The 25,048-nt window shown below is 29.8% G+C and overlaps 1 protein-coding gene across 5 annotated transcripts in view; it reads right to left on the bottom strand.

Moving 5' to 3' along the window:
- LOC112600726 (unconventional myosin-Va) overlaps nucleotides 1–25,048 on the bottom strand; it is a 66,286-nt gene that overhangs the window by 20,873 nt on the left and 20,365 nt on the right. Inside the window, exon 1 of one of the 5 annotated variants that reach the window (XM_025348057.1) lies at nucleotides 6,658–7,052. The exons of the other annotated variants lie outside the window; for them this stretch is intronic. Within the exon in view, the coding sequence (XP_025203842.1) occupies nucleotides 6,658–6,748 (91 nt within the window). The 5' untranslated portion in view covers nucleotides 6,749–7,052. Of the gene's footprint in view, nucleotides 1–6,657; nucleotides 7,053–25,048 lie in introns of those variants that run through there. 5 annotated transcript variants of the gene reach the window in all.

The raw sequence follows: 25,048 nt of genomic DNA, 5'->3' as shown, positions 1-25,048 counted from the left end.
GATCCTGTATAAAAGATTGCATTTCACTATGATATATACTATGAAATTTAATTTTTAAAAATATTTCTATGCAGCAATAATTTTCATCGTCGATAACAATCAAAAATTGAAATGGATTTAAATTTTTTTTCATATATACACAATATGACGTGATGGAACGACGAACTCGAGTTGTCAAATGCATCAAGTTATATTACTTTACTAGTTTGATGTACAACACGGACAATAAAATAAAGTACTAAAGTAAAAAAATAAAAAAATATCTGGGATAAAATTATATACTTTGTCGCTTCATTTGCATCAGTAATGAAAAAAACTGCAGCCTTCTATATAATGAATAATAATATTATGTGCATTTGCGTATTCGATTATTATACGTAACATTATGAAAAATATGAACATATTATAGGCATGGTCGATTTAGGCGTTCTAAAAATTATCATAGACTGATGCAAGTGGTATTCGTACTAAAGTAATAAATGAAAAATCATAAATATTAATAAATAATAATATCTGGTATTACAGTTTGTGAAGTAAATTATAATGAAAATATTACGCATAAACACTCAAAATTAGAATAATAATAAAAAGAATGTGTTTTTTTTAATGTTGCGGGTACAGTGTTGAAAATACGTCTGGTAAAAATAATAGTTAGTTATGAATTTTGGTATATTATGCTTTTATTTTAGAGCCGTACTCGAATTAATGGTGAGCTAGCAGTAGCCAGTAAGACAGAGTTCCTCTGACATTTTTTTTAAGTTTTGAGAGTAGCCTTATTAAATATTTTCATTGGGGTGAAACCCATTACGTTCTTTTTAATCAATTATTTCTACATCATATATTTTTTATTAATTTTTTTTCGTAAGATTTTGTTGAATAAAATATTTAATTGCAATTTGATACACTTGTATAATTCATTATTATAAAGATAACGACACTAAAATTATCATCAATTATTATTAGTTCCCAACAGGTATGAAATATAATTTTATAAATAGTTAAAATTTGTATTTTAAAAAATAGATATTTATACAAATTTAATTGATTAAAATTGCTTATATAATATGAATAATATAGTTAAAAGAATATAACATATTTTAATTTATCGTTAGAATTTAAGAATATTTTAAGTCCATAAGTAATAGAACACTTACTAATAAATAATGATTAATAAACAAATTATTTGTTTGAGATCTTTCTAGTTTTAACTATGTAGAATAGTGATACGAAAAATTATTAACACTAACTCAAAAGTAATATAGATTTTATTTCTTAATCATAGACACAAAATCGTTGACTTGACTGTTGTGGTGTAAAGGCACATTGTTTGAAATTAATTCTATTGGAACTCTATTGTATATAGTTATACGTATATGGGGTGTGAACATATTATAATGTGCCTTTTTTAGGGTTCTAGACCATCGGATATCAGTATTAAATTGATAAAATCTATATGTTTCCGATATTTTAAAGAAGGTTTAGTCTGGTCAATTGTACAACTTTAAAAAATACTTTAAACTATACCTGTTTAGAATAGATATAATTGGTCAATGACTAGTCAATTACGTAATCAGCCGAACAAATTATAGGCATTGTTAATGTGTTGTCTAGGATACGGTGACAATAACCGATTTTAATAATTAGCAGCAACAAATAATACAGTCTTGTCTGCAGGAATTGGTAAATACCACGTTGAACCACGGTATAAAAACGATTTCCGCTCTATACTGCGGAGACCATACTACAACAGGCTATACGTTACTAAAGTAATATATTTAACGCGCAATGTACGTGTAATATACCTAACACTAAACCAATCGTAATAATTATACAACTAATCGAAAATCATTAAAATTATTTAAAAATCCGATATCATAATCATTCAAAGATTAATGTATACGTGTAAATGATAATATACACACATCAGCATAGATTAAGTATCGGTACTTAATATGCTTTATATTATGTATATAAATTTTCGGGGCGATGTTTTTATTTCGATCTAGCAGACAGAGAAAGCCCCTCCGGTCAACATGTCAATTCCATTTCGTCGGACCCGCGAGAAATCGAAAACCACTTACTGTACAGGTCTCCAGGTCACCCGTGTGTGTATGTTTGTATCTGTGTGAGCGTACCGAAAATGACTAATGAGCGACGTGTGTTCACTCGACTTGTGGTATAAACTTGGAACGGTATACACACAAGTCATATATACACACACATAAACACGAGCGTGAGGAAAAGAAGGGAAAAAAAGGAGTAATATTGTAATAATAATAAAACTGAAAAAACCTTGGGGCGGCCGAGAGGAGAATGGCCTCTGATTATAATAGTGATGATGAACCATGAACCTGAAGCCGCGCTTATATATGAGTATGTGTATATAATGTATAATTTCGTCTGCTGCCGTCGCTGCTGCTGACCTCTACCGAAAAACACATGTCACTTCTGAAAACGCACTTCTTCCGATAATTACACGTAAGTTTAATATTATTATAGTTATACCTATACCAGAATTAGTATTGTTATAACACTTATAACATAACGCCTCATGCAAAAGAACGAGTGCAGCAACTACACGTGTCGTCTGTTGGTCTTTCTTTTGTTTTTTATATTATTTATGTACAGAGTGATTTTACAAGTGTGGCCACCACGCTTTTTCCCCTTTTATAATGCTTAATATATTCAAATTTTTATTTTTGGAATTTTTAAAATATAAGTTGCAATCAAACATTTAATTTTTTAACTATTTAAAGAGTATCCTATGCTCAGCAATAACTACAACATATATTAATCTACATGATATTTACTATGTGGTAACCACCGATCCTTTTTTATTGTAAATTGTTCTAATAATGATTTTTGAAAGTATTTAGGGATCTAAATTAAAATGAATTTAAGTACCTATTTTTAACTTTTAGAGTTATTTAACTTTGTCCAAGAGTCGACCTAAAAATTAAACATGTTTTTATATAAATTATAAAATAAATTTTACATTTAGTTTAAAACAATAATTATTTATATTTAAACAACTTTTACTAATTATACAATTTCAATATATTATCTAGATATTAATTACTATAATTTTTAAATCATCATAACCCTCTGCCCTCATATATCTTCTTAACTTATTATAATGGTTTTTGTACTCAATATATAACATTTTATTGAAAAAATTATATGTTTAATAATTTATATTTTAGAAAATGACAGTTCATAGTTGAAAACGAAAAATTTATAAAAATCTAAGTTGTTAAAAATATTGTCGTTTTACATAATTATTATACACAATCACAATTTGAAAAAATTAAAAAAAAAAACAAACTTGGTGAATCTTTTTGAATATTTTGCACATAAAAACGAAACAGTGATGGTATTTTAAGACAACTATAGGAAATATTTTTATTTACTTTCTTGAATAACAATTAGGCTTCCGAAAAATATTGTTTCGGAATAAGAAATTTAAAATGGATATTATTATTCAAAAACGTAATCATTTATAAAATGAAAAATAAATTTCAAAAATTAAATGAATTAGTAAATAATTCAAATTATCTAATAAAAATATTTATAAAAACGATAATGGGTACTTTTTGAGATATTAAGTATTTACTATAGATTTTGTTTAAATAATCACTCTGTATGTATATATGAGAAAAAATACAAGCGCCATAAATGATTCTAAAAATAACAACAAGTTATCGGGTTTCAGATTAATGGAAGTATTACCTGAACGTTAACAAGTTGTATAAAAAAAGAGGGCACCTACCTATAATATTTATAGGTAGGTTGCATGCGTATTCGACGCGTTATATTAATATTATTCTCGCCCTGACAGCTGTGACGTCGCATAATGTTGTGTTCTAAATCTTGCAATTGTATCTACATTTCAAACGCACGTTATCGAAATGACGTCAAGATTATGGATTATTCTGGATACACATATTGGAAAAATTATATTAAAATTTACGACCGAGGATCAAGTGTTTACGGATTCCAGATGTCGGAAGTAGAAAGCAATAGTTAATGGAAGATCCAAAAATGCCGCATCGGAAACATTAAGATTTATTATCATATAGTAATGTTAAAATAATTAAAATAAATTGCCCCCCTCCCATCTTTGACCCTGGCGGAACGAGTGGCAAAGAAATCGACGGTTATGCGATGGTGTGATATTATTATTGAGCATAATTATTTTTTTATGTTATTCAAAACATTGTAAGTAGTCTTTACTTGGAGGTACTTTCAGTGTTTACCCTACAACTGTAGTGAAAATTAATTTCAAAAACGAACAAAGATTTTTCCCACATTTTATAGCTTTTAATTAAAAGAGTTTGTGAAAACATATAGCATACAGTAAAAAACATTTAATAAAATGGTTCTAAGTTGCATAAACTACATTTTTTACTTACATCACAAAAAATAATAATATATACGGTGTATAACTTCATATCGACCCTTATGATGGGTTTATTTGAACAGAAATGAAATAATTTTTTTATCTTGTGCATATTATGTCTTATTGTCTGCACTTGCTGCAGCAAGACGGAAAAACGTGTGTGGTAAACATTTATACGGAAAACAATAATTATTATTGTCTGAATAATACTATTGTATCAAAACAGAAACGACATCGCCTCTCAGTGTGGTAGACACACTAGCAGTCACACAAGAGAATTAAGACGTTCTGACAAACGAAATGAAACTGTAATAATATACGTCAGAGTTTCGGTCATAAAACTAGTATTTAAGAACCTTTGGTGTCGTAGTATATAAAAATACGGTCGGATTTTCGGGGTTCTATTGTTGTTAGGCGTGCATCAAATACGAGGACGGATGAGAAGGGAAAAAAATACGAAATAATATTATATGGTCAGCCATCGTTTGGGGTAAGGACCTTGAGAACTGTGGGACATATACACAAAAAAACTAATAATCGATCCACACTCAACGTGCATACAAACACACACGCACATGCAAGTCGGGTTTCGTGCTGCGTTACGGGACGTCGCGAGTCAAAGAAGCCGACGGACGACCGGTGTACCCGCCACTTCAGGCCCTTATCGAGTGATTTATACGAGCGGTACTGCTCAATATAATATATAGTATATTATGTATATAAATATTATAATATTGTAATAGTGCACTTGTAGCCTAAATACGACCAGTATTCGAAGCCATTCGACAGTAATAATATTGTAATGATTAGCGAAAACCGATGTGTACATTCGGTAAATCGGCACGAATTTAACGTTTGTATTAACGAGTTGAAAAAAAAAAAATCAAAATATCGAACGTGTAGATCCGGCAGACGACAACGATGCAAATCGTATAGACCGGAGAAGACCCGTATAATGTGTGCCCTCAAAACCGGACTTCGTAAAGGTCCTGTCCTTGAAGAAACCGCCGTCTGGACCGACAGAGAACACAATATTATAGTATGATATACATATATGTATATTACTTGTAAAATACGAACATGTATATATGTACCATAAGTCATTGATAAAATCGTTTTTTTCCCCTATAGAATTCATATTTTGTTTTGTTTAGGAAAATCGCTACGTTCTCATAGCTTTACGACGTAAGACTTTAGACATTACCCAAACGGACAACAGTTCTTAATTTTATATTGTTCAGTACCTACAATATGCAAAAAAAATTAGCAAATTTTGTACTTTTTTTAAATTTATTATGTATATATATTATTATTATTATTATTATTAAAAAAAAAGCACGAAACGTGAATACCGCACGATTTTATGCATAAACTAGCGAAATACCGAATACGATTATAAAATGGACAATATTATTTTTATTATGGGTAGGCAGTAAATATTATTATTACACTATAAAATATAAAATAAAAGTACATAGTGATATTTAATATTTTAAGAACTCGTTTTTTTACGTATCGTCTATATAATTTTGGTTTAGTTTCTTAATTTGTCAAAATATTGTACTTAAATAAATTTACAACAAATCGTTTTCCACTATAATTATTGAGTTCAATAATAATAAGTATGTTTTGTTAAAAATTTGTGATCGTTTGAAAACTAACTTTTTTTTTTTTTATTTGTATCGTTTCTGTTGATAGATGTTTTGTTCCGTAACGTTTATTATCTAGAAACACGCTAGAAAACCACGCTATATATTCTTTATTGTTGAGACAAACGCATATCATTTAAGACATAATTTTCAATGACGTGCCCTTTTCATTTTTTAAATACAAATTAAGGCACCTGTTGCGCCGTGGGGAAAACGATGATACTGTAATTGTAGTTAAATAATTTTGTCTCTTTCTCAAGAATAACGGTTTTTTTTTTTTTTTGTTAATATTTTCATTAAAATTTCTTGAAAGTAGCATGTGTTTATAAAAATAATCATCTAACTACATACACACTAATTAAATTTTTTCCTCAATAACGGGTGGATGAAACGAATTATGGGTATTAGTATACGTGTCACAATTTTTGAGATACATTACACGATCGAGAGGAATCATAAGCATTTTATAATATAATATGATCGATGATCGAAACGACACAATACACTAAATCAGATTGCGCGGAGACTCGCGACGATAACCACAACAATAATCATAATAACAACAATGATATCACAATCAATGCGACCGCATCGCGACATTATCGTTACCTTGCAACTTGATTTCCGTCTCCCAGAACTTTTGTAGCTCGGTGAAGTATTTGTCGAGTATGAACACCTTAGAATGGCCCACGCTGGCCATCACACCCGAATCCGGTACGGTGGTATATACAGGTATAGTCGTGCGAGTGCTTCTTTAAGGAACTGCCGTCTTCGTTCGTCGCCAAGTCATCGCGGTTCGTGCCGCAAGTCACTCGTCTGAATCACGTTATTAAGTTTGCTTTGCAGCTGTACGAGAAGTCGCCGACTTCATCGCGACAATACTGACACACAATTGAACTAACGATTACGCAAAAAAAAAAAAATAAAAAAATTACGAACAGGCACGCCGGGACGGACACGATCGCACAACGCGACGGACGGACACGGACTGCAGCGGCAGCCAGAGAGCTCGGGGCGGCGGCGGACCGACGACCGCGGGAGGATTCTTCAACTATCGAGCACCGGCAGCGGCGCTAACTATCGATACACGGCGTGTCTAAAAGGTAGGCGGCAGGACGTGCAACTATAGAGGCAATAGGTAGGCAGGTATATAAGGTATCCGCTATCGTCGCGTTTCCATCCCGAGCCGTCTCGTTATTAAATCTGAGGTCCGCGCTGCTCGCTATATTTTTACTGCTACTCGGCCGCGGGGGTTAATCAAAATCAAGGTCATATTCGTAGTACCGACTTTCTCGGTTTGTTCCTTTTCATTTATTTCTGTTTTCCGGAAACCGCATTAGAGGTATAGCGAGTGCGCACAAATATACTGCAGAGTTTTGAGTTTTAAAGTACCCACTTAACGGGGCTTATCATACGCCGCCGCCGCCGTTTCGGATATCAATGTGACCGTTGGTCGCCGTGGCGGTACGCGAATGTATTATAATGTGACAAGCGCCCAGACGAAACACAAACATGAAAAACGTAATATTCGTTGTATGAACGTTTTTTTTAACAAAAAATTTTCATTTGGATAACAGCTTTCACGCGATTCGGTTTACGACAACAGTACGTCTATAAACACACATTTTAAGATAATTATATAATTTTAAAAACTTATCAGAGTTGTACGTTTATTTTACTGAAGCAAAAATCGTATGTGACAACAATAGTGTTTAACGTTATCATATTAAATTACAACGATATTTATTATAACGTAATTTTTTATGTATAGTGTGCAATGATTATTGGTTACCTATACATGACATACATCTCCATTAAATTAAGATAATAACCGTAAATTGTTTTGTCGTTGAAATGAATGTGTTAATATACTGAATTTATAACTACTTTTACTGCTTAATGTTAATTTATTTTAAACGGTGTTATTAAAATAAAAGAGTATACCAACGTGAAAAATAATAATAGAGAAAACATTCCTTGACCACGCCGTTTGCCTACTTCCATGTTTTTTAAATGCAATCCTCGAGTTTATGATATATAAGTATATAAGCAATACTTAATGTTATAATAGTATGATATAAATTATATACCAGTACTATATGTGTGGAAACTTTAAGACGGAGAAAAGTTCATTAAATAATGTCAAACTGTATCAAATTACAAATAAAATTAATAATGTAAATTCGACTAATTCATGAATATTGTACCAACTTGTCTATATAGTTTCAACTATAACAACTGAAAATTTATTTATAAAATGAGGCATAAGACTAAAAAATACAAATTTCAAGTACACATTTAATTGTATGCATTTTCGGTATTAAAATATCATGATACCAAAAATGTAAAGAAACAACGGGATTTATGGATCATCGAATACGTTTAACATTAAATTTATATTTTTTTTATGCATAAGTATAATTGGAGAATAAAAATCAATTCTCGTATAAATAGGTAATATATATTCTTTACTAAGACGATGGTTTTTTGATTTAATTATGTATATTATGCAATTTTAAGAGTATCTATTTCAACTAAATTATTAATTTTTTTTATTTCGTATCTGAAACTGAATAATAAGATATGTGCACTATAACGCGTTTACATTTCAAAGATAATTTTTGCATACATTTAAAAATTTCAGAATATTAAATATAAATTTATATTTATTCTAATAGCATTTAACATTAATATTATTATGGAGAAGTTTCGTTAGTGTTTTGCCATCCAAATTAATTAGGGTTACCAATTTCTTGGTTGTATAGTAGATGCTACTTCGAAATGGGGGTATTGGAATTTAATTTTTTTTCTGGTACTACGACGATATTTTTGATTTTTAAAAATAAAAAAAACTAACGTATTTAATTTATAATAATCAAAATTATATGCAGAGCAATATAAAAAGTATAACACGGTCGATACATTATAACTATCGGTAGTATTTGTAAAAATGCGTTTAAATATTCGTATCAAATCGTGAAATATTAAAATATTATGATTTGAACTTTGAAAGATTATTTATGCAATTCAAAACTCTTTCATTGTATATAATTAATATTTATGAACAAGTTCTTGTGATTCATTTAGTTTATCTAATTTCCTAGTTTAAATAAACCAAATCAAAAATTTACATTATCATATACTTAAGTATATAAAATATATACTAAATAATAATAGATATGCACAGACAGACAGACAGACAGTACCTACAGCTGGTTACAAACAGATTATAGGAAATTTGAGGCTTTCAAGTTTGGAGTTTGGTTGCCCGCCATAGTTACACGGTGTTATACTAATAAATAATAATTACCTCGCAAACACCAATTTATTGAATATGGTATAAAAGCAAAAAAAAATATTGTGTACCTATTGAATATTAAGCTTAGATGATTATGAAATGCATATAAATTAGTGATGATATTACGTAATTTTTAATTTACATAAAATCATAGTTATATATACGTGTGTGTGTCGTGTGTGCGTGTAACTATAAGATGATAATTTTAGTTGGACCAAACAGTATCTTAGAAAAATAGAAAATGCATAAAATTTAAGACTTTTTTTTAAACACTTTAGAGCATATTTATTATTTTATACTTTTCTATTATTATCAATATTTGTTCTTAAAAAAAACATATTTTATTTTCCAAGATAATTCATGGATCACAATTAAAAACATATGCTATAACAATTTTATAACTTATACATATTTTGTAAATCATAATATATATATATATATATATATATATATATAAACTTGTAGATCGTAGCGTTTATAAACACGTATAGTATAAAAACAATTTTTTTCACAATATACCCATCCTGACGAGGGCGCGTTTTTAAATTAGATTTATCCAATTATTTTAATCCCATGAACACGCACACGCATACACACACAGCCATATATATGTATATATATATACACTTACATATGTATCTTTAATATGTTTTGTTATAACGTATTATTTCGATATTACGCACTCTGTTGTTCGGTAAAGCGTGTTTATTTATTATACATAAAAACAGAGTAAATATGTATCACATTATAATACATTATAAATGCATACGTATAATATAAGTCGACAAACGTATATTATGATCAGTGAACTTACTTAAATAAGATACCTCTGTGCAATAAATGACGAAAGTTCAATTACATTTGTTCAGATCTATCCATGTAATAATGACTCTTGTTAATTTTTCTGTTATTTTCCGTTCCCCGTCAATAGGTAGATAGAAGCAGACAGCGTAGCATAAATATAATAAAATTATAACTATATATACCTATTATACATAATATTGTATAAATATATACAAAATGTGTTGAATAATATTACGTCCGCTATTATTATATTATATACTATGTTATTGTATGTGTTCTGCACGTTATAAGTCGACAACGAGTACAATTGAATGAATATTGTATATGCATTGAAATCTTCGTGATATAAGATATACATACCTCTACCTTCTACATTTTTTCTAATTGAATATTATAATGTTATGAATGTTGAAAAATAAATTTCGTTTATTTATTAAAGTAAAACAGATAAATAAGTAATTGTATTTAAAAAAAAACTTACAATAAAATAAACTACGTTTATGAATGAAAAGAGAGTGTATATACCATATATATGTATGTACACGGGGTGCATTACGGCATAAATATTAAAGTAATCGACAACGATTTTGGACACTAAAAAAACGATTTAAATGTTAATTTAAACAATGCTATTGAAATATATGTTGTTTTATGGGGTATGCTTCTATTTATAGTGTGTGGGTTATTCGACGAATTGAAATATATATTTTAAATGTTTTCTATAATCATAAAATCAGATACCTAATATCCACTTCCAAGTGAGTATTTTAACCCGTACCAAACCCGAAATACCTAATGCACATTATCGAATGGATATTTCCATTATATTATATAACATTAGGTATATAATATTTTGTTCGAACACACGATCGAACGATAAAAAAATTGAGTTATAAAGTCTACAGAACTCAGTAGGTATAACATTTTACGGTACTCATACTAACTTATTACATTATACTACATAGTAAAAATAATAATAATAATTGTCACGGGTATAATATAATACAATATATTGTTAAACGCACTGCAGTTGCGGAGAACATTTGGCGCGCAATAATTTTATAACCAATTCAATTGTCCGAGACAATTTTTTTCCACCGTCTTGGCGCTCTTTGATTCGATTTTTTCTCTGGTTTTTTTCGTCATGGCCGCAATGCGAGTACCTCTAAGTCTGCTACGGAAGAGACCGTATTTGTCGACCTTTTCGGAATTCATTAATGGGCTTATTGTACTTGTTTATTTATTTATAAATATAAATAAATAAATATATATATATATGTATATATAACCAATAGTATCTTCCCACCACGAAAAAAGAAAACGAACGTTCGGTGGTGTAATAATAGTACAATATTATACCTATGCGCAGACGGAAAACATCGATGTTGCGCCGCAAGACGGCGGCAGCGGCAGTAACTAGAGACGACATCGATGTTTTTCGTATCTGCCATTATATACACCTGTCCAGGGCCACACATACGTATACGAGATCACCCGACTCGAATATATATATATATATATATAGGTATACATCGGTATAGCTGGTACACACGATGGTTTATATACCTAGTCGTATGTATACGGCGAGTGGATGTGAGAATCGGTCCTGTGATGTTGCAGAGGGGGCAGCAGTAGGGAGGACGGTGCGGACGGCGGCGGCGCACAGACTCCTATAGAGCCGGGTACGAAAACAGGTTTTGAACAAACAAGAAATAAAACATAAAAAAAAAAAAAAATAAGAATAAAAAAAATAATGAGAAAGAGAACATAACATAATACCTGCGCCTTGGGTATTTCTTCGAACTCTCTTTCACCTCTACCACAGGCCGCCGCCGCCGCCTCCGTGACGGTAGAACCGAATGGAGAGAAACACCTTATCTCCTCCCCACCGGCCTTTCATTATTATTATATATAACATATATATATATGTGTGTGTGTGTGCGTGAGTGCGTATGTACGTATAGTATATGCGGGGAATGTTTATACTCGTATAATAGGCATACACGAATATCGGATATACATTATGTGTATGGGTAGGTAAATCGTGAGTGTGTGTGTGTGTGTGTGTGTGTATAGTACGAGTAGCCGTATATAATATAATAATATAATACGACTATTTTTACTGCATTGGAGGCTGGAGAGCCTCCGCCGAGAGAATTATCGACGTGCCACTATATACTACTATAATAATATATAATGTACGATGGAAGCGCGAGCGGCAGCCTACTGGGACGACTTAACGGTTTGCTGCCGCGACTTTCGAGGCAATCGTCGCGTTTTATTCCTCTCGCGCGCACTGCAGCCCGATGGGTTCGTCTATGACGACGACTCATAGCCTTTTCGTCCTTACCCCCCAAATCGGAAAACTTAATCCGATCGTTTGCCCGAGAAGTAAGTATACTAGTTATGTAGTATACTGGGGTAGGCGAATTTTTACGATTCCATCCGAGTATTTTCAGCGCGCATTTCGGTCGTACTTCAAATCTCGAAAATCGGACTACCGTTCCAATAGCGCAAATCGAATTCGAGTAATGAAACGACTGTAATACACTCATAATATTATTGTTGTACGCGCGTTCGTCAATTACGAACGTAGTCGAGGAAATTGTTGAAACACTCGTACCGCTCGAGTCTCCGTACACAGAGAAATGGCTTCCGATCGGACGAAATTAATGATAAATAAAAGGCGTAGAAAATATGTGTAGGTGCGGTACACACGGTAAATAAAATAATGTGTGCGGCAAGCACATAGGTACGAGTCGGGTACAAATTGATTTCCCGAAGACGGGTATAGGTACATTTTATTGCCACATAAATAACATTTTTTTTTTTGCGCGCACTCACCTATCATAATAATAATAATAGTAATAAAATTGATGAACGCGTCTCGGTCATCGGTTAATAAACTAAAAACGGAATAAATTTCGTTACGTTTCTGCAGAATGTACACATTATGATTTTCCTTCACGAGAATAATTATTTCACGTTAACGCGATCGCAATTTAATATTATAGTATTATTATAATGCATTAATACCCCCTCATATATGAAAACCGCAGCAAGTCGTTACGCGTCGGGTTATTCAAAACAATAATTTTTTTGTATCGGCTCGCGTCGTCCTTATTACTATCGTTATTATAATATGGTGTTATTAATCATTATCATTAAACATATGTATATATAAGTACGTGCCTGGCGTGATGTATAATTAATATCATTATCCGCGTATTTCGAACACGCATGTGCATAATATTTAATATACCAGGTGTACTTGTACGTATATATTATAATAATATAATGTGTGAATAGAGTCTTCGCTTATGTTAGTGTAAATAAAACGCAACTCGTGCGACACGCGCGCCGCGAAGAGCAGTCTCGACGATCTACCAATACAGAACCCAACGGTTGTTGGTCGTGAACGCATATTAATACATATTAGTGTCATAATAGCCAATTTGAGGAGAGGGCGGTAGTTTTAATTTTTAAATATAGTATCGATCCAAAACCAAGTTCCATACTTTCGGATTCAACATCACACAATGATATGATCGATCGTTTCCTTATTGTTTACACTGCAGTGTTAATACATTATTAAGTTTGTCATACATTTCTCATCACAATTTTATTTAAATTATTTAAACACGCGTTTATTTTCGTATTTCTTTATCTTTTTTAATATCCATAACGTGAAAATCAATTACTTAATAATAATTACGAGAATAATATGATGGATTTAAGGATGACGTACTTTGAAGGAACGTAAAAAAATATCCTTGTCAAATTTTCAAATCCTTAGAAAACGCCAGCGATGTGTTTTGCTTGTTTTTTCAAGTATACAAAATATATTCTTGGATTGTTTCCCAACGATGTACAATCGCATCTTATGCATTAGCGAACAGTGCTCAAAACGGTGTAACTGAGAATCAAACAACCGCGGAGGAAAAGATTGGTGACAACTTCGTTTTCCTCATATCGATAACCGACAGCTGACCAACAGAAAACATTTCGATCGTTCGTTTGCGAATGTACCGTAAATGATATGCACAGCAATCGTCTCAATTGCGGTCCACGATGTTCACGTAGTTAACTCGCGAGCGGGTTACCATAAACCACGATAATTCCGTCGTCAGTCGGCCAGTCCATGTCGTCCGCGAATGCACATTAAATTTGGTTTGTATGGCAGTCCACAATATGTGGTCCGAGTAATATATATTATATTAGACATAGTATCGATAATAATTCCAAACCATTTTTTCTTCAGACAATTATATAACTCATCTTTAATTATTATTTTTAAAATATTGTTTAGCCTGATCTAATTAAGCGACAGTTGATGGCATAATTGCGGTGCCCTTTCGTGTTAAACGAGTTTTACTATAGTAAAATCACCACTCGTTTAATTAGCAACTTGATGGATAACAATTGTAACTTAATTATAATTTTGACATTTTTATAAGCTGCTGCAATAACACTTTAACAGTGATTAAACCTTGTAATTTGTATATTAAAACTTTGAGAAAACTTTCATGAAGTAATAAAATATTTCGAAAATTATACCATATATTTTATAGTCATTTTATACGGTATTCTATCTGAATATAAATATTTACAACGTAAAAAGAAAATTGATTCTGTCAAAAAGTAGTGTTACACTGTTGCGTATTTTTGAATCTTTCTTGATTTTTTAAATTATATAATTTATTGGTATGCCTGTGCTTAATTTCTAATATTATTTTAATAAAATTCATATTTTATGAATTTTAATTATCAAAACTATTAAATTAACAGTAATTTACTGATGGTTATTGGCAATGACGCACTAAAAGCCGTAACCATTACACGAAAATGTAAATGTTCGGTTTGAATTGTCCATGATCTAAAAATATCGGATACGGAATTTCCGATATATTTAATAAAACTGTTAGTTGTCAAAAATCCGATTACCCATAAAAAAACCAACAATATTAATGATTAGACGAAATATTTGGAGTGAGGGACCAATTTTTAAGGTACGCCCACGACGCCTATACTAAGCAAGAGTCTCTAAAATATTTGCACCTGGACCTCGAAATCATAATTGCGTGAAATGATTATTACATGTACCACTGTATAATAATATGTATTATGTATAATAAAATAGCATTTACTGCAGGTGCAAATATATATGAATGGAAATTCGTTAATAACGTATAGTAAGTTAGTGATATCACTTCGTGTGGCATAAAGTATACTTTGGAAACATAATATAAATATTATATGACATAATAATATATTATTAATAGCTGCATGCATACACCCGAACACCACCCACAGATATACAAAGAGACTCACTAGCCGGCTTACCCCCATTTTTTACTTTAATAATGCATATTTATTTAAATTTTGGTTATTGTAATTTTTGAGTATATGTACCTATACTTGAAAAATAGGTGCAACTTAAAATACTTAAATTTTTTTTAGCACTTAAGAAATATCCTATAAAAGTAAAAACTTTCTATTATTTTTTTTCAAATTAACATAACATTTTTTTTATTAATATAATTTTAAGGAGATGATTCTTTTTAATTTTGATGCATTAATCGAATTAATAAATGCTTGGTCTTTAAATTAATATTACAATTTTCAAATGTTAATAAAAAACTAAATTCGAACGAGTAGTTTCTGAGTTTTTAAATTTTATGTTTTAAGTATTTAAGTCCGTAATAATATAGACTTAACAATATTGCGGGCTTATAGAGATTTGAAAATTTTAGTTATTAATATTAATATAATAGAATTTTTTAATAAAATTTCTAAAAAATTGTAGTATAATATAAGTGCTAGACTTCAAATTACATCTACGTTATGCAAAATCATTAACTATAATTTTAAGGAAACTTAACAATTCCAAAAACCAAAATTTGAATAAATACGTATTATTAAAGGATCAAAGGGAGTATGTAAACGTATAGTAAATATGTATATACACACATAGATACTGAATTATTATATGATTTTACCGGTCAAATTCAGGATTCTATAACTCAACTCGTCACACACCGTGCAATAACATCTATGTATTATACCGTCACATAATATTATAATGACGCGTATAGGTGGTAATTTAATTTTTCCGACATCATCGACCGCTGTGATAATACGTATAATATTATTGTTTCAGAACATAATATTATAGTCGTGCTTGCGCGTGGTTCACGTTTTACAAAACGGACAACGATAAATAAAAAAACCACCCGCTGTTTACGTATTTTAATACTATGAATAATATTATTGTGTACGTGAATGTACAATATGTGTACTGTGTAGGTACCTACGCTATCTACTATTTCTGGCCGCGCGAGTACTTCCATCTCAGCCGTCGTCAAAATAAAAAAGTCATCGTGTTATCAATGCTGTACGTCGCCAAACAGTGAAAAGACAGGTATATAACACGTAATAAAATAAAAATACAAAATATACACCATACTCATTGTAAAAATTTCCATTGAAATATTTTTGTGTTGATCTTCGAGAGAATAACAAACCGGCCGATGTATCGAACATGAAATTCCAACCGTAAAGCGTACTTTTTCAACATCAATAATCTTTTGCTATAGCATAAATTCTTTATAATCTAAATGATCTACACCATAAATATACATAGCATAATAATATAATTAATTCCATTAATTATAAATGCAGAGACGTGTTTTATATTTTTTTAGGACAAATTTATCGGTGTATTTCAAATCTTAAGTTAGGTATTAATGTAATACAACAATTTTGTTACAATTTTTTTTTATTTGAAGTAAATTTTTTGACCAAAATTTAAATGACAACATATTATATCATATCCACGTGACTAAAAGGCGTTATAGGTGCAAGATATAAAATAAAAACATTATTAATATAAGAAATGCAATGTTTTCGACAAAAGTTAATTCAACTTATCAGTAGTAACATAAATTTATATAATAGCAGTATAAATATATCATAAAACAAACCGAAATAGTATTCGGTAATAGTACTGTTTTTACACGGAAAAACGAAAATTGCATAAGATTTTATTGGTAGGTACCTTTGATGCATAAAACAAATTAAAATATCTTATACAGTTATGCTGTACTTTTTTTATCTGTATTAGAAATAATAATAAGGAAAAAAAATATATTTAAATATTTCCATGATTGCTATTGAGTTTTTTATTACAATTTTTTTGAAAACAAGAGTGTTACTAAATTTTACAAATTTAGATTGTTTTCCTGTTGATAATTTTGTAATAGGTATGTTTTTTTACTTTCCGAAAAATTGATTTAAGTAAATGGAAAATCTTTTGCATAAATGACAAAATATTATAAATCAAAGTTTTACCTATATTATCAAACTTTTCAGTTTTTTGTCTTGAGCAGGCCTGTGTATACTGTATATCCGTGATATATCAACATTCAACGCCTCCGTAAGTATGTGTGTTATGTTCATTAACTAGGTAGGCTAACGTACCCTAGCACATTAATTCTTTTTCTACTGGCTAAACTATAATAATAATAATAATAAGTAAAAATACTGCTACAAACTATTTATTACGCGTATGATTAACATTTAATAACATGCTACTTATACTTGACCAATTTAATATTATATATATTATATCTGTACTCATTTCGTACTTTACGCCTTATAAATATGTTTACACAGGAAAGGTCTGATATAAATTTTAGGTATAATTCGTACATGATAATAATGCAACGTTAAAAAAATAAACTTGACAGAGAATACAAAATGTAACGTAAGCAGCGTAATATTAAATCGATATTATTGTAAAGTAATTATCATTAAAATATATTTCAGGTATTAAATATAAAACGAGAGCAATATATTGAAAATCGAACAAAATATGGACGTTTAATCGTCAAATGAAAAACTATCACGATAAAGTCCATCGTCACCAAAATTAGGTACCAAAAAAATAATTCAATACGTTCGAGTGTTTAATTTTTTTTCCATTTCAATAACCGATACAGCAGTATTCAAATTTATTGGGTTTTTAATTTTTTTGTAGAAAAGAAAAGCGTTCGTTCATCATTATGTCGGTTGCGAGTTGCACTGTCGTCGACCCAAAGGACTTTAACGACGGGTTCCAACTCCTATACCTGCAGTGCTACGTGTATGGTAAGTGGGTTATTGACATTTCCAGAAAGTCTGTGCGGCGGCGATATCACACAGTGTCCGCGAACAGCCTTCGGCGGCCACGGCTAACTGGTTTCCACGACTCATGTGTGTTGTTATGTATACTATTACTATATATTATTTATTATTTATTATTTTCCAAAACGAGTTTTGCGGATTAGAAAAATGGGCCTAAAACACGATTATCCAGGTACCGTAATAACTTAAACGTAAAGGGGGTTTTTATTCATCGGAAAAGGTGTCTGAAAAATTAATAATAATAAAAACATGTCAGCCGCCACACCATCGTTAAAAAATGCGGAAAATAGATGCAAAATTGATAAGTACATAGCCGTACATAATATATCATGTATACCGTACTTTGTCACATATACTTCTTCACACCCGGATGTGTGCGGAATATTGTCTTTGAAGTATTAACAACGATATTATACTTATAAAATACGTATATTTATTTGTGCGCGCTCACTCGTGAAAAGTGATAACCGACAGCTGTTTGTGACATTAACCGCTATAAACGTATCTTTAAAAGCCCTAACTAGTAGTATACAGTCACTACACAAATTTCAAGTACAATTTTCTATAAAATACGATAATGGATGGTCACTTAAGTATAAGTAAATTTTAATATACACTAGGAAACTCGTTTTAGACAGATTCCCATCGGTTTGATTAATTTTTCTATTAGTTTTTTTGATTTATGTGTTAATGGTTAATGGATATAGAAGATAAAGATAGAGTGATTCATTAAGTATGCTCATTCAATTGCTTCTTTTTGATAATGAAGGTCATGAATTATTAACATTATTAAGAATAAATGATACAATTTATTTAATTTGTCAAAATTATTGTGTATAATAATTATTACTGGACTAAATATTATGAATATTTTAAATTTAATTTTTGTTACTTGGACTATTATTTTTAGTATATAAAGGTTGAGAAATTATAAGTTTTTCATGTGAAATTTGATCTAAATGCATCAATATTTTAAAAAAAACTCCTTTACTTAACAACTTACTGTAGAAAAGAGTATTATCATTTAGTAAAAATAAGTTTTCACCACTACAGGATAATTTTGTAATGATTAATAAAATTTTAATAGTATTTAAAAATATAGTTTTTCAGTAATTGAATAAATGTATGATTATAAGATAAAAAAAGAGGTAGATGAAGTACGGTTGAAGTATCACATAGCATAAATATACCTATAAGAACTACTATTCGAAAGCATATAGTATTAGAATTAACGTTGTACATTATCTAAAGTGTATACAATATATATTTGGTATGTTATGTATATTGTACACGATGTGGGAACGATATAAAGTAATAAATTCACTCATAATAATATAATACAGCTGATGTGTTTAGAAGACCAGACAAATAAAAGGACCACACACTTGTGTGTTTGTTTTCTATCTCTCGCTTGTTATGTGGAAACGTAGTACCCCATGTACGAAGGATGGTGGTTGGTGTCTTAAACACCAAACTAGATTAGGATATAAGGAACCGTAAACAAAATCAAATCGGTAATTATTTTCTGAAAAGAATAACATATGATAATATTATAACATATACAGTATACTTATACAATATACATATAGGACTGTTTATAGATATTTTTATTATTATTTTTTTTTCGGGTGTGAGTCATATTATGAGAACCGACGAACCCTTTTCGGTTTAAAAAAAACATTCTCTAGACGGGTAGGTTTCCTGTAAACATGATTGTCTTGGATAGAACGTCTTCAAAGATTGATTTTACGTTCAACTGCACGAAACTGGTTATTGTTGTGTTTTATTTTTATCTTTAATGTATATGTAAAATGTACACATAACACTTATACATGGCATGAATAATGAGTGATTAAAAATGTGCCGTACATAAATGAATTAGATTTATGTATCGTGGACATTTGTCTAAAGTATTTTCGTATACTTATCGAAATTTAAAATTTAAAAATCGTACAACATAAGACGTAAAATAGCAAAGAGATCTAGTTCAACGTATAAGGCCGAGTAGGATCCACGGACATGGTGTCTTGCTTCGCCCAATTCAACAGATTTAAAATTAGCGGATATTATTTTTTTAACTTTAGTATTAGTAAAAAATGCGAGAAAAAAATTATAAGTATAATTCTTAGTTGAAAATCTTATTTGCCACACGATAAGATATTGTTAATTAAAACTCTCTAGTGAACTTTGGTTCACGAAGAAAATATAAATTTTGGACTTATGCCAAACTAAAGAAGTTGTACATTAGTAGGAACGGCCAATACTGAAGTATATAATAAAACACATAATTTACGAACTATAGGTGTAAGAACAGTGTTTCCCGTAAATTTAAATTAATGTCAGTGTGATTTTTGATATTGAAAATTTAAATCATATTTTAGTTTATCGTTTTAATGCAACGATACAATTTCCAGGTGTAAGATGATTGATATACCTGTTATACTGATAGAATAAATAAGACATATTTAACGGCATCAGTTCGTAAAAATAATAATATTCATCGGATCCAAAGAGCCAAATAAATAAATGTGAAAATACACTTTTAAATAAATTAACATCCAAATACGTTGTTAATGTCCATAAGCTAAAATTTATGAGGCGAGTCGTATATGAATAATATATTTAGATTTAATGCCATCATGCTTAAACAGTTTTAAAAATTATAATTAATATTCAACTAAAGTTGTTGACACTTGAGTGTTGTTTTGCCCGTTATATCGTTGCTTATAATTTCATCATAAAAGTATATTATATGATACATATTATGTTATTAATTATTACACTTTATTATTTCGTCATGTGTTAAAAATCACAAACACTTTGTATGGACATCGATTAATGCAATTTCGTCTAATATAAAAACGAATGCAGTATCTAATATTATTATTTACTATTTGTCGGAAAGTAATTTGGCAGACACTATTAGAATAAAATAATTCAATAACTGTTGCTCTGCTGCGACGACGATGTCGATGGTGCGTAACAGAAGTACGATTAAAGATGTCCTCACACGAATGCGCTTGGACACGCGGTAATGTATTTTATGGAGGTATTAAGAAAAAAAAAACCGAACGACAACTGAACGATCTTATTAATATTTAACAGTCTCTTTGTGTTTGCACGTAGGCATTTACACACACGTACGTTATATACGTCCGAGAAATCGCGGGTTAAAACGGAAAAATAAAAACCGGTAGGAAATGTATAGATGCAAAGTAATAATATATAGTATGCGAAGTACACATAGTGAATAATATAGTATTTTGTTCACCTGAGGATACCTACGTAGTACAATGACTATATAGGAGTGTATATTATAATATATTGTACTATGTGTCTATATATAATAATATATACATGTAAAAAGTCCGTCCTCTCATTTATGTAGAGCAGGGGTAAAGAGAGTAAAAAAAGTAAATATTCCGGCAAAATAATTTTAAGTTACAATAATATTATTGTATAACGTTGGCTTACGAGTTTCGGGATATTATAAATACATGCTACAATATTTTTTGAATATTATTCCGTACAAACATTGAGAATTTTCTCTCATATTAGTGAGTAAAAATGAAAACTTTTTTATTTTTTATTTTGCGAATAAAGAATTTTTAATAATATTTACAGTATCTGGTTACCTATATATATCTATCGGTTTTAAACCTATTGTGGTAATAAACTCATTACAATAATTATCAAAGTATTAACTTTTGGTTTAAGATAAAAAAAATAATGATTTATTTTCTTTTAAGATTTAAATAAAAAATGAATCCATCATGAGATTTATATAATCTTTCAAAACTTCTATTTTGATATATCACGAGAATTTTGAGATTTTGGAAGTGATTCCGACGTCTGAAATTCTCAAAAATAAAATGTCATACTCAAGAGCTTTTGGATCTGATGATTCGATCTCGTGATGTATTTATTATTGAAATAAGCTTAAAATTTTATGATATACTCGTATATGTCATAATAAGTACCTACACTTAAAAATTCTATATTAAAAAGACGCATATTAGGTTTTAATTCCACTTATTGGAGATTGTTATTAACGCGTTTATACTGAACGTTAGTAGATAACCTGAAATGGCTGAAACTCACTTCGATTCAGTTAAAGATGAAGTAATATGTTAATTGATAATTTAAGATATTATTTTATTGAAAAAGGATCAACTGACAATAACAGGGAAGAAATAAATTTATTTAATCTGGGGCGCATATATGTAACACAATAAACACGTATATTAGTATATTATATGTCTCGCGATCCCTCAATGCCTGTGGAAATATTGGACGTCAAAGTGGGTCGAAGAGTTCAAAAATCACAGGATCCCGTCAAAATTATGTATCCACGCTTGGGCTATGATATAAATAAGAATAATGAAAATTTGCACTTTTATCTAATAAAATTATAATGATAACCGGTGAGAAAACCAAGAGAAGCAATGAAGTACACTTAGGTAAAACTGCCGAGTGGCATTCACACATCAACTCTATGAACAACAAATACGTGCATTCTTCGATGGTATATAGCATATATAATATGTATATATACGTTCACTATGTGTTTATATAATTTTACATACGACACCGCATCTGTCGTACTCTACACTCTACACATCACATAGGCCTATGAAGTATTCTTCGAGCAGCGGATGTTCTTGGGGGTTACCAAAATATTATACTGTATGCATCAATATTAATATCCTTCGCTAACGAAATTAATTAGATTTTAGTATCAAATTAGAAACTACAGAAAAACAATTATATTTAGGTATAATTCATGTCTTACAAATGAAGAGGACCAGAGTTGCGCGATCTTAAAACACATTGATTTGAGGAATCTATCTCATTCTATAAAATGTTTTTATAATTCCCGTTGGTCTTACGATAAGTAGTTGAAATATATGTATTTTTAAAATTTTAATTGCATATTTTCTAAGTTAGCAAAAATAAAAAATACAAGTATAGACCAAGCTATAAATACAAAAAAATGTAACTTCATTTATAATGATATAATACGTAATAATCAGAAAATGATTTATTGGCTATTGCAATTGATTATTTTAATCAAACTTTAAAACGATTTGTAAGAGAAAAAGCAAGAAAATACTATTTTAAATTGTAAGAAATTATATACGACCGTAAAAATCTAGTAAACATTAAATTTTTTTTAAATGAGGTAAGATTAGAGAGTTGAAAATTCCCCACTAAGTGGTGTTCCGGTGTTGAATGAATCTTCAATCCGGACTTGTATAATTTTATTTGATATCTTGAAAATGTATTAGTTTTATAAAAATACATCAAACTTGTATTATATATTAACCACTAGTCTTACATACTTTTTTTTCGTGTTTGATCTATGTTACCCTGAACCTGTAAAATAACTTAAATTTGATATTGAAAAGAGATAATTGAATAAAATTCTATTTCCCCTCACTTAAAACTAATATTTTTAATGTTTATATGTTACACGTATCTATATAAAACGAGTACTAACTACTTACTCAAAATATTTAGACTGTTTTTATTTTTCTGAAAATCTTTTGAAAAAAATATCTGAACGTAAGTTTTTATGACGATGAAAATTATTAAGCATAATAACTAGGATTGTGAATAGAATGCATTTTAAATCTTTAAAATTCAGTTTAAAATGCAATAAAAAGTAAAAAAACATTAAATTCAAATAATTCTACATAATTAATACTATCTTTTTAAAGCTACATAGTTTTACGATAGTCGAAAAAAATGTATTTAGTTACAATTTCACAGTCCTAGATTGATAAGTGATAAGTGATAACAGATAACATAGTCAATAAAGACGAAAAATTTTTTTTACCCAAATCTAATTTTAATTTGACGGTTAATATTGTGTTTTTCTCTCCGCCCACGAATGTGAAATCTATACATTTATAAAATTACGAGTAAGTTATAGAATTTTAATCGATTTTGAAAGTTCTGTGACAATGTGGGTTCAAGTCAACCGCCGCAAACACGACACGGAGTTTCGCTTATACATAATATTATTTTATATCACATATGTAGTATATGTTTTATAGTTTCGAGTGTTTCGATATTTAAATTTTCATTACATCCGATGCATATCTGCGAACGTAATATAATATACGTAATGGTGTGTTTGTGTCGTTATAACCGGGCACATACACTTGTTCATAATGCGCACATGCAAGCACGTTTTAACGTATTTGCAAACTTAATACACGATTACGACCAAAATATATAATATGTAATTAAACTATGTAGAGTTTGTCTACTCTTGTTTGAGGTTTATTGATTTTACCACAAAGATTTTAGTTATTTATCGCACACATTAAACGTTTTCATCTCATACCGTCCAATCAGCAGCACTTTTACAATATGAAGTTATGATCGAATAATTTTCACAATTATAATGTACGCACTGACGCATTAAAATTATAACGTTGATTTATTTTAAACAGCCCATATGATTTACACATAGTATTACTATTACACGTAATTTTATTATAATAACCGTTACATTAACGTATATTGGTTTCGATTAAAATATTTCAAATTTACCTATAATAAAGTGATGTCATATACACGCATTATTTGTTGGCTTCGTAAAAATATTTATTCATATTCCTTGAATTATACTTCAACTGTCGACTAAGCCCGTACAATAAGGAATAAAAATCAAAATAAATATTGAAATATCAATACTTACCAACG

Source organism: Melanaphis sacchari, unplaced genomic scaffold (genome assembly GCF_002803265.2).
Source record: "Melanaphis sacchari strain LSU unplaced genomic scaffold, SCAv2.0 Contig0_pilon_pilon, whole genome shotgun sequence".
NCBI classification, from domain to species: Eukaryota; Metazoa; Arthropoda; class Insecta; order Hemiptera; family Aphididae; genus Melanaphis; species Melanaphis sacchari.
The sequence above is the reverse complement of the archived record's forward strand: the minus strand, read 5'-3'. Positions and strand labels throughout refer to the sequence as shown.